General features: G+C 41.7%; 1 protein-coding gene across 4 annotated transcripts in view; it reads left to right on the top strand.

Annotated features, from left to right (window-relative positions):
• Positions 1 to 10,880, top strand: part of Syt14 (synaptotagmin 14) — a 203,117-nt gene extending 192,237 nt beyond the window's left edge. Inside the window, exons 5-7 of one of the 4 annotated variants that reach the window (XM_041635409.1) lie at positions 106 to 295; positions 2,922 to 2,978; positions 4,194 to 10,880. In XM_041635409.1, coding sequence (XP_041491343.1) covers positions 106 to 295; positions 2,922 to 2,978; positions 4,194 to 4,507 — 561 coding nt within the window. In that variant the 3' untranslated portion in view covers positions 4,508 to 10,880. Of the gene's footprint in view, positions 1 to 105; positions 296 to 1,669; positions 1,765 to 2,921; positions 2,979 to 4,193 lie in introns of those variants that run through there. The other 3 variants (XM_041635407.1, XM_041635406.1, XM_041635408.1) reach the window with 3 other exon arrangements.
• Positions 10,881 to 12,049: the final 1,169 nt, after the last annotated feature.

Below are 12,049 nucleotides of genomic sequence, written 5' to 3'. Positions count from 1 at the left end.
CGCCCGCCTCTGCATCCTGCGTGCTGTCCACCACAGCCAGCCAACGGTACACTTTATGATCTGTGTTTTGTAAAATACTGTAACAATTTCACATTTGCTCTCCAGGGCTGTGACTCCCAGGTGAGCTTGTCAGAAGTGTCCTGTGGTGAAAGTACATCCTCCTGTCAGTCCCTTGAACATGGCTCCGTTCCAGAGATCCTCATTGGGCTCCTTTACAATGCCACCACGGGACGGCTATCAGCAGAAGTCATCAAAGGCAGCCACTTCAAAAACCTGGCAGCAAACAGACCACCCAGTGAGTGAAAACCAATTATGTTTACTTAATGCTTTCTGCACTTAGGGGCCTGGCATCATTTTAGTCTTAACCAATCACAATGAAACACTGAATCATCAGCCAATCTGTTTCATGTTTTCTATTTCCAGTCATTTGGGAAGTAGAAAATGTGAAATTCAAAATATTAATTGTATGGGAACAGAAATTTTAAGTTTTCATAGTCTGCAGAATAAATTATCCCTACTATAGCCATTATCTTTTAATGCCAGAAGAAGCTACAGGACTTGAAAAAGTGACTACTATTCACAATGAAAGAAATATATGCAGCTTCTGTTAGTTAGAGATTAGTGTCGTATTTCCTGTCCGTGTGCAGTATTCTGAACTAATGTATCTACTTCTGTATTTCCCTTCCTTTACCCTTAACACCTCATGAAGAAAATATTTTCTCGAATTTTCTTCTGTGAATTCATAGGTGTTACGGATGTAGTTGAGTGGGCAGCATGTGCTTAGCATGTGCAGGCCTAGGTTTTAGCACAGCACCACACAAAAGTAAAAAACAAAATCATCGCCCTACACAACCAGCTGCCTTTTCTTCCCAGTACAAATGAGATCAAGACTGAGTGGGAGTGAGGGGCATTTGTCTGCTCTGACTGTCCCTGTCCTCTCCTCTGAAGATGACAGTAGGCGTGGGAGCTGGAGAAATTGTCCCACCCCGCTCTACTGTTGATGTCTGTGAGCCAGATCTAAATGTGCACAAAACAGCCCCTCTAAATTTCTATAGATTAAACCTGTTCATGCCCTGACTGAAACTCTGAATAGAAATTGCGAGTGATTAACAGCTTAAATTTGTTTACAGATTTCTAAGAGACTTCCTTAATACACTGTTAATCAGGGTACAGGCGGAGGGGGAGCTTTTTCTATCCTTTACATTAATTTTGCTTTTAAATGCCATAAAAATCCATTGTTCAATGCAGGTGAAGCATCATTAAAAGATAATAGGTTTATGCCAAGAAGTGTTGGGACATGCGTCACAGAATACATCTATTCCTAAATTGAGAAGCCTGGAGGGCAAGGCTAAAGAGATGGCTCGGCAGTGAAGAGCCCTGGCTGTTCTTCCAGAGAACTCAGTTTAATCCCAGCACCCACATGGTAGTTCCCAACCGTCCAGCGCTCTAGTTCCAAGGGATCCAGTCCACTCTTATGGCCTCTGCAGGCACCAGATACACACATGGTGCACAGACAAGCATGTAGGTAAACACTCACACACACACAGAATAATAATTCAAAATTTTAAAAGAGATAGCTAAAGAGAAAAATTATAACCTCCATAGACAAATGGCCTGACCCTGCAGGGCTGTTTCTTAATAGGTAAAGTTAAGTTTCTATCTTTTACAGGGTAATTGTGAGAATCAGATCTGACGAAGGTACATAAAAGTGCATTAGTACCATCCACTCTCTCATCTCAAAGGAAACCGAGTGAGTGAAAGGACATTCTGAGACCAAGCAGGCTAGGGAGTGCGACTTGATTGTTTCCATGCAAACACACTGAGACTCTCTCCACAAGGGGCTGGAGAGAGCTTGAACACATGTGAGCTTGTGAGGTCATGACAACCGCATGTGCTTATCTGAACACAAGACACACACCCAATGACCGTGTAACACTGCACCACGAGACAAAGATGCACGTCAGTCTGTGCCTCCCACTTAAGATGGCTGTTCAATAAACGTTGACAAATTCTTAACTGGACATGTCAGAAGTAGCAAAATGAAATGATAGTGTGGCCTAGAAGCAGCACAGGGAGTCAGAATGAAGGGAGCAGATGCAGGGGTGGATAGGAAGCACGTTAAGACTGCTGTGTGCCTGCATGGAGTCTGTCCTTGGGGCAGAGGGGTGAGAGAAGTTGCCAATACTTTAGAATCAGATCCTCAGCCTCCGGTTGGTCAGTGTCTTTAGCTAGGAAGTCACTAGTAAATAAGTGAAGCCAGCTTTTGAAATAGTGATATGAGGGTAAAGCATTTGTAAAAGACATGCCAGATAGCTGCTGAGCAAAACTGAAGACAATTGTGTCAGCATGTCCTAAACCGTAGATTAGAGCCCTTCACTGATACTCGGGGTCTGAACTGCTGTAAGCCGGGTAACCTCAGACTCCCCCCAAGAAACAGGAGCAGCACTCACAAGCACGTATTCTGATAGTCGCATTTCATTTTGCATAACTGAGTTCTTGATTATATTGGGAGTAATCAGACTATTTGAAATACTAAATGTTGCATGGGTAAAATTAAAATGTAGCACAATAGTAGTGATCCTATAATGATTGTATCCAATCTTTTAGAGCCTGATAGTTTGCATGATTCTATATGTTCAATGTGCTTTAGACCAAGAAGATACCATTATAAATATGTCCCCCTCTTAAAACAGTGTAATTTTTGTTTAGGATTACACAATGATGTTAAATTTTTTTCATTCCTTGAAATTTATAAAACAGCCCTTTGTTCAACCCTCTACTTGAATTAAAATGCTAAAGTTTTGTGTTTTCCACTCAAGTGCACAGTGTTTCCTCTTTAATTCTGAACTTTGACCCTCTTTCACCCAACAATTGACATCTGGTCATTATTTCTTTTACTGCTTTCCACCCCCTGTTGTCAGATGGACTGTTCTGTTGTCTAAAACACTTGATAGGTGGACAGGTTTATATAATCCGAGGTGAGTTCCTGTAGAGGCTAATTGGATGTTGTCTTTTCATGCAAAACAAAATGCCCTAAAACTTGCCAGCAGTGAAACTGTCCACCATGTTGGTTTCCAAAACAATGCACATTTTATCTGTGGTATTTTAAATAAACTAACGTAGACTTTATCTCTGATTATGGATGATGGTATTCAGAATATCAACAAATGAGCAAAACCTTTTAAGATAAGTTATTTTTTATTTCTTTGTAGTTTGATTTATGATAGAAACAGATATCTCATGAGACCATTGCAATTATCTTTAATTGTGTTATAAAGTACACATGATGGATCAACATGCTGAGACCATTTGCATGAGTCTAACAGACTTGGAAAGTCTTTAAAGAGAATCTATCTCCCGTGTAAAAAGGCCTTGAAGTGTTACATTTCACTCTGTACACTAAACATCATGCCAGTGTCTTTGCAATTGATGAAAATAATTAAAATATCATTCTTAAAATTTTACATTAAATTATGCCTGAAAGAAACCCAATAGTATTTAACTATCCCCCACCAACCCCCCAAAAAGCACATTAAATGTACTCTTGCATGAAACTGAAAGAAAGTTTTACTTGGTTTGCTAAACATTGATTCCCTTTAAGACATTTGGCTTCATTTGGACCCTTGAATATTTTCAATGTATATTTTAAAACCACATCCATGCAGAGATTCTTTTGACATTTCATCTTAAGCTGTTTCAGTGTCACCTTTGCGTTCTTGTCTTCCTCCTCCTCCTCTCCATCTGCCTCCATCTCTGTTTGTTGACTCTCTTCTCTGAGAACAGTGGAATGCTGTAGTGTCGTGGCTAACTGAGCTTGCTAAGTGTCTATTGATGCTATGATGTTCCGCTTAGTGGAGTGAAATAGGGTGGTGATGGGCAGGGGAGGCTGGGGAGGCTGATGAGGGGTGGGAGGGGGAAGGAAGGATTATGAGGTATACCTTTAAATTCCATTCCTAGAAACAGTGAGGCTAAGTCATTGCTACTATCCAAGACTTTCAGCCAACTTAGCATTCTATATACTTGTCCCATATTTAATAAGCATCTGCATCAAAGCTGAGTTAGTTCAGTTTCCATCCAACATGGTATACACCATATCCTTATAAAGACTGACTACCTCATCTTGGCTTTTATCATTAGAAAACTGTCAGTTTGTCTCAAATGATATTTGTGGTGTGTTGGTTTTCTTCCTTCAGATACATATGTTAAATTAACACTGCTGAATTCCATGGGCCAAGAGATGTCCAAGTGCAAGACATCCACCCGCAGAGGGCAGCCAAACCCGGTGTACAAGGAAACTTTTGTTTTTCAAGTGGCCTTGTTTCAACTTTCTGATGTGACTCTGATACTGTCTGTGTATAACAAGCGCAGCATGAAAAGAAAGGAGATGATAGGCTGGATTTCCTTAGGTCTCAACAGCTCTGGGGAGGAGGAACTCAGACACTGGACTGCAATGAAGGAGTCCAAGGGACAGCAAGTGTGCAGGTGGCATGCCCTGCTGGAGTCCTGAGCAAGGAGCTGCTCCCTGAAGAGTCCGCGTCCACACCCTGCCGCAATGCTCCACTCTTTGGGAAGGACCATCAGTGCTGAGCTGAGGGAACGGGGCTTTGTCTCTGGTAGAGCTCTGTGAGAAACCAAGAAACTTGTCAGTGTCCAGCAGTCCTCCAGAAATTGAAGTACATGCTTTTGATTTGAATTTTATTTTATTTAGTGAAAAAGCTAGGAATTTTGTGGTGATTGTGGTAAAAAACCAAAATTTCCATTGTAGCACTGCATATCATCGTCCACATACTACCCATAAAGAGTTATGCCGGCCAGTCCTTGGATGAAGCTCAGCGATCACGGTCACATCTCCAGGCTCGTTCACGCTGATGATAGTTTCATCTCAGATGTGTTCTCTCTGTGCCTCAGTCTTTCTTATAGTACTAAACCCAAGTGCAAAATTCCCCGAAGCAAAGTTTAAGCTTGGTTTCTTTGAAGTTTGTCTTTGCTTCTATTTATTTATTTATTTATCTATTTATTTATTTGTTTGTTTGTTTGTTTTTTATTCCAAAGAGACTATACCCCATTGGTCCCTTGCAAACTTTTCTGACTGTACTGCAGAAACTTCATAACTTTATGGTCGAGTCCTTTGTGTACTCTATGTCCCAATGTAGAAAATGGTAGAGCAAACTCTCATTTGGAATCGCTTTTATGATCAGTTTTCGCAGCTGTGTGATGTGGCAGGCATGGTGGGTAATTGTTGCAAATGGAAGGCATTCTAGTTAAAGGAGTTTTGACTATCTGTTCCTAGTGTTGAGCCTGCAGGCAGCATCGGAACAGGCTCCTGGGGTCCTTATTCACTCCGATTTCTTTGTGGTTCTCAGCTTTAATACAGTTAGGAGCATTCTGAGATCCCTGTGTTCTAGTGACTTGTGCTGTGTTTTGTGACGTCTTCAGCGTGATGTCACCCTGTGCCTTTCATGCAAGTTGACCTTGCTTACACAGCTGGGAAGCCGTATTTGCAAACTTGGCCTTCAGCACTCACAGGAGTGAAGCCCTCGGCTGCCATGCCAATGCCGCGCTCTGCAGCGTGGGAGGCAGCGTGCTTGCTGGCCTCCTCATGGTTGAGCACTTTCTGGTCTTGTCTTCATATTTAGAAATCATAGACCAATTGGATATAACAGAAGCTATTTTCCTTTAGTTTTCCTTCTTACCTGACAGAAATGGTATGTTTATGCTTTACTAGAGCATGTTGTGTCCGTGAAATGGTTTTCCTTCTGCTCTTTCACATTCCTCGATCAACCTGACAAAAATGTGTTATTTGCCAACTAATGAAAAGTTGTGTCGCGGTTCCGATCCCAGCTGAGCACTCTGTACTGTTACTGTGAGCTAGAATTCACTGAATCCAGACTAGCAGAGCCGCACACTGACTGCTAAGGATGTAGTAGTTCTGAAAGGCTACTACACACACCCGGAAACACACCCGGAAGGCTTTGAGCACCTACATGTTAGCTGAAAAGAAGGCATCTCTGTGCTTTCAGACACAGCATCTTAAGAGGAAAAGATACAGACAGGAAGCATGAAGTTAGTTAAAAGGCAGAAATTTCAGAGCCCAGCAAAGTGGCTTATCCCTGTAATGCTAGTACTTGGGAGGCTGAGGCAGGAGGATTGCTGTGAGTTTGACACTAGCCAAACCATCCTGGACTACAGAGTGAGAACTTTCAAAAAAAAAAAAAAGGTATGTTTTAAAAAAAAAAGTAGCATTAAAAAGACAGCATTAGGGCTGTGGATATGGCTCAGCCACTGAAGGCCAGGTTCACCACCAAAATAAAAAGAAAAGGTCCTTCTACCACTCGACTAGTGAGCATTCCAGGACTGGTTTGGGGAGAGGGAGTGTTCTTTCTTTCTTTCTTTTGTTATTTTTTAAGTGTTATTGAAGAACATAGTAAGGCAAAATGTGAAGAAGGCTATAGGTTACTCTGAAAATTGGGTGCAGGCATTTGATGCTAAGTGAGCTTTTACCTGCTTTGAAACAGTCACCCGCGTGACTAACAACTGCTGTCTTCCTAACAAAGTCATTGGTCTTGTTTGTGACGAGGTTCAGTTGGACATCATAAGACCAGCTTGGTGCTTTCACTGTGTGGAGAGGAAAACCTGTTACTTGTTCAGCCTCCTTTCTGGAGACTGCCCAGAACTGTATGTACTCCCAAAGATCCTCAGGGGTGTCTGGTGTAGGTGTCCCTTCATGTACGGCCTGGAAAGTGATTTCAGTCTTCTCTAACTTCAGGAACAGACCTCCCACCCTCTGTCCATTTTCCAAGTCCTCAATGATTATAAATTGGGTGTGCCTGTAACTGCACACACAGCACAGTGTGCTGCGCACAAGCAAAGGCGAAGGGTGCGAACCGCCTTTCCACATAACCCGACAGGAAGGCATTTCTCTGCTGTTTCTCCTCTGTAAAATTTCTAAATGTGATATTAGGTTTAGAGCCAAATGCTGCCATTCTGCCACAGATACACAAATATGCATCCTTTCCCAAATTATCTGAGTCACAGATGTTGACTCAGAATCTTGAAAATGACAGTCTATACTCTTACTGTCTTGCTAAAAGCAAATGAAATATCCAGACTCCACAGCTGACTGGAATATGGGGTAGTCTTAGCTTCCTCAGTGTGGCTGTGGGCTGCTGTCCAGGAGCGCAGTACTGTCTGACCTCAGAAGCAAGCTTCTGTAATTGTGGAGCCTGAGTACCAACCACCTTGGATTGAAATCACAGCTGCATATTACCTCACTGCATGTCGATGAGCTCTCAGTACTGTGTTGACTAAAAGTTACTTCTTAGACCATGTTGTAAGAAAAAGAAAAAAATACTTAAACTGCCTGGATGACTGTGCTACTGTGAAGTTGAGTGTTGGCTGGGGTCAGATCTGCTCTGTGCAAAACACAGCTCTGTGTTACATCACCGCTTCCTCCTGGGCTAGGAGCGTGATCAGTGCCTGGGAGTCTGACCACATCACTAGACAAGCAGAAACAGTCTAGGCTGTCCTTGACAATGAGGAATGCAAATGCTATCATAGCTTTCTAGGGTGTTAAGAAACAGGAGAGTTGTTTAAAGTGTACTTGGTAGAAGACCAGTGGTCACCAACCAGTTTTTTCAAAATCCTTGTTCAGCTATCAATAGAAAAGACACAAGGTTCATTAGCAGAAATATTTATGTCCATAGACTGGAGAATTCATAGAAAAATTTACATTCCTGGTTGTTATTCCTAAGTTTCTTTCTCTTACTCTCTTTATAATCCATTTCTTCCTCCTCATCTGCCACTGGACAGTGACCATCCGTGTCTTTGTCACCGGCAGTCTGATGCTGAGACAAGGTGGGGCATGCAGTGAAGCCCTTCAAACACGCTACAGCGCTGACAATGTTACGGCTATAACTTAGTCAAGAACTGAGACAATAATTGGTTGTTTTATTTGATTCTCACAACATATTAAGAGGCAAGTAGCATCACTAGTGTTTTCTCTGTGAAGAAGCTGCTGCTGGGGGACCTGAGCTGAACCCCCTAAGGTTGCCCCTCTTTAAGTGAACCACAGTAGAACTGGGGTCACTCCAAGCCCACTTATGCACATTGTATCTTCACCCTCTTTATTATGGGCGAAAAAAGCAGCATTGTGCTGGGGCAATTTCTGCCCAGCTTATCTGAACGGCAGAGATAGGCCCGAGAGAGTAGAGAGCAAAAAGACAGCTGAGGAGCTTGAGGGGCTTGAGGGGCTTGAGGGGCTTGAGGGACTTGCCTTCTCGGGACAGCCAAGGGGCTTGCCTTCTCAGGACAAATGGTATTTAAGTATCATAATTTGGGGGTGATTTTTATTTTTAAGGACTTGAGATTTGTTTGCTGTGTCTACACTGTACTTGTATTCTGACAATATATTAATTCAGTTGTTCTTCTTGACCAAGTTATTTTCATTATCTGCATATACTTTCCTACCCTGTGAAATGGCAGGCTATCTGCTAACCCACAGTCATGTTGGAGTCAGAGGAGAGATTGCTGCCTTTCTGCACACGTTTATGTTCTGTTGATATTACACAGAATGCACACCTAGCTTCCTTCCCTCCATTGTTAGTAACTGCACACAGCAAGTACTGATGAATGAAATCTCTTTGGTAGAGTCGGCACTACTGTTCGTGAATCTTGTTCACTGACTGAGTTCTCTTTCTCCCTTTAATGTATATGTATGAGCATCCCCGCTGTGTGCCGTGCACTGTTGTGGGGGCTACAAGTTGGATGGACAGTCCTCCCTGACGATCCTGTGTGCTAAGGTATTGAGACTGGCATTGAATGATGTCTTCCCATAAGATACGAGGTTAGAGAAAGACATGTGCTGGGGCTGGCATTGAGTAGGAAAGTGAACCCCCAGTTTGACACTAGTACTAGACAATGAGAAAACATAGGAGGTGGACTCCCACCAAGAACCCTAGAACGCACAGAAGTGACCCCCAGTTTGTAATGTACCTAAGAATTCTCTCTAGGTTCTGTCCAGAGATTCTGTTCAGAGGTGTAAAGGAAAAGCCCGAGAGTCTAGGTCTGAATGAGCTCCCCAGGAAGTTCTACCCGAGCAGTCTGGGACATAACACTTTGTTTCTTATCTGCAGTTGTTGGCAGCAGTTTCGTACCCATAGATAAAGTCTTAGTGCAGCAGTGGTAAGGTCTGTAGTTTCTGAGTCATTGTGAGGAGGGCAGCTTCTCGGGAATGAAAAATCTGAGGCCATTGTGTCTCACTCTCTCCTAATCTCTCTCATGTTGCTTTAAGAAAATGATTTCCAAAAATGCAAAACTAAAGCTAATACCATAAAGTTAAAGAAAGGCCTTTTTAGAGGTGATGGTGTCTTTCTGGCAGTTTTGTAGGATAAATAACTAGGGATATTACTATGTCCTGTGATGCACTGTCATTTCCTGGCTGAGAGGAAACCAGGACAGCTTTGACAAGTGTACTGACGCTGTCCTCAAGTGTTGGGATTATTTCAAGCACAGCTGGAAATGTGTGGCGGGACTCACAAGTAATTTGAGTTTACCATGAGAAAAGGTATGGAAATAACATATTTTAAAAATTCACTTATTATCTGTCTATATAGTTTTGTTTCAATAACTTTCTGATGAAACAGAACCGCAATCCCGAGGCACCTTCAAGCTGACAGAGAAGGGACAGCCTTGGCCTCAGCTGGCAGCGACTGCCACGTCCCAGCAACTTGGCTGGACTTGATCCTGACTTCCGACATACGGTGGTGTATCAGAACTGTCTCTCAGTGCTTGAGCTATGAATTTTAAGAATCTGTTAAGTGTTGGACCTAGTCTTTTTCTAAAACTTAAGAGGTTCATCACTGCTTGGTACCTCTGCACTGGGACTTTGCTTCTCAAACTAATGTAATTTTTACAGAAAAACTCAGAATCAGTGGGTCTTTTTATTCAGTATCCCCTTTCCTTACTCTCTTCCCCATCCTCTCTTCCTTTCTTTCAGTTTTTGAGGCAAGAAGCTTCCTTATAGTCTAGTTTCTACGGAGCTTTCTTACTTATTTTTCTAATAATAAGTGTAACCGAATGGTAACATTTAACTGCTCTGTGAGCAGAGTTGTCTCAACCAACCGAAGAAATGTGCTGCCTATTGGTGATTCCTGTGTCTCAACTCTCTAACCTGTTTGCTAGCGACTCTCCCCCATGAGTGGACCTTCTCGTGTACATAGTATGTCCATGTGGTCATCAGCAGTGCTGTGCTGTTGTCACGTGTTTATATGCCCTTGATCAAAACTAGACGCTGACAAGTGTGAGCCATCCTCTGTAGCGTGGACGACTGAACCCCTTCGTGTTGCTGGAGTGGCGCTGTGTGTCGTTGCCTTTAACTCTCTCACCTTCCTTTGTGCTCTCTACACCGACTGTCACGGTGCCTTTTCCCTTTTGTATAATTGTATTACATAAAGAAATTGCTGATCTGTGTGTAAAAATGTTGAAATTACACCAGTCCACGGATATTTTAATGGCAGTTCAATTTTCCAGAGAATAAATTTTTGTGTGCATTAAACGTTATTTTTCTTCACGTTTTTGTAAAAAAAAAAAAAGTGTTCCAATTTTAGCACTCACGTGGAATGGAAAAACATCCATCTTCTTTGATGATGATACATAAAATTCATCCCTAATTCTCGCTGGCAACGAAGTGTCAACATGGCTGTTACACAGCATGAGCTAATGTCATTTCCCTATACAAATATCAAGTAGGTCTGGATGTCCCCAAGATTGGGTTTGAAAAGAATCATATAGGTTATCAAATACTTTTGTCAAAATATTTAGATCATAGTTTTTTCACTGGGAGTCATCTGACCACTGAAGAAGACTCCAGGCAAACATTTTAAAATGATTCCTTGAAAGTTCATATAAATCAAGAAAGGAGTAAGTTGTTTGGACAAGCTGAGCCCCTTAGCTGGAATGTGGCGTGGATCCCATCACCCAGCTTTGTCTTCCCTTGGCCGCGGCTGTCCTCACTCCCGTGGATACCTGTGAACAAGCCCTTTCTAAAGGCAGCAGTATACAGTATACTGTCTGCCAAAGCCCCCGAGTTCAGGTTCTTTTCATATTACTTTACCGTGTCTTTTTTGTTTCCAGGATAACAACCAGTTTAACAAATACTTAAGCATTTGGTGCTTTAGTCTGACAGCAACTGAGGTTACTGAGGTTGCTACATCACCTTATTTCTGATTGATTGTCTCTGAATCCTGAGTTCCATCAGCTGACCAACCTTTTCTTTTTCTTTGGCTTTTTGAGGTAGTGGAGCACCAACCAGTACCTACTTGGTCTGGTTTCCTTTTTTTTTTTTTTCTTTCTTTCTTTCTTTCTTTCTTTCTGTCTTTCTTTTCTTCTTTCTTTTTTTTTCTCTTTTCTTGTTGTAAGGAGTAATTTATTCTACACAATGGAAATGCATTTCTTCTCAAAATAAATATATTCATAACATGCTCCTCAGCGACAGCAAAGTACTTTGTATCTTTTCCTAGTATCCACTGGTTAATTCTCCCACCCCAAAGATTTGCTTATCAGTGTTCTCAGAGTTAATAAATTCTAAACAATGCCTCAATTGGGGTTGATTTGTTAGTTATTTGGTACTTGGAAACTATGCATATGAGTCATGACTTCCTCTTTCCAGAGAATTACAATAGATAAAAGGTGAAATTCCAGCAGAGAGTTGGCCCTTCTGCGGTCTCACTAGAAAGGTGGTAAGTTATCATTTTCTACTATTAAAAGATACATTTATCACCACAACATGTTACTCGGAAGGTTACATCTTAATTGCAAGTTGCTTGTAACTCCTTTCATCTCCAGCTTGCCAAACAATATTTAAGTCAATTCTTCACTCCCAAGACTATCCAAATATTCCTTAATGTTTCTTATTTGAAAATAAAGTCATTGCCAACTTAAAATGATGAGACCTTAGTAAAACTATGGAATATTTGTTTGGCTGGTGCATGAGAATGAATTATAAAAGTATAAATTACTAAATGTGAAGTAATTAAATGCCACACAAAAGGGG

Source organism: Microtus oregoni, unplaced genomic scaffold (genome assembly GCF_018167655.1).
Source record: "Microtus oregoni isolate MIOR12 unplaced genomic scaffold, Mior012 000047F_ref0000412, whole genome shotgun sequence".
Taxonomy (NCBI): domain Eukaryota; kingdom Metazoa; phylum Chordata; class Mammalia; order Rodentia; family Cricetidae; genus Microtus; species Microtus oregoni.
This window is presented reverse-complemented; position numbering and strand designations above follow the sequence as displayed.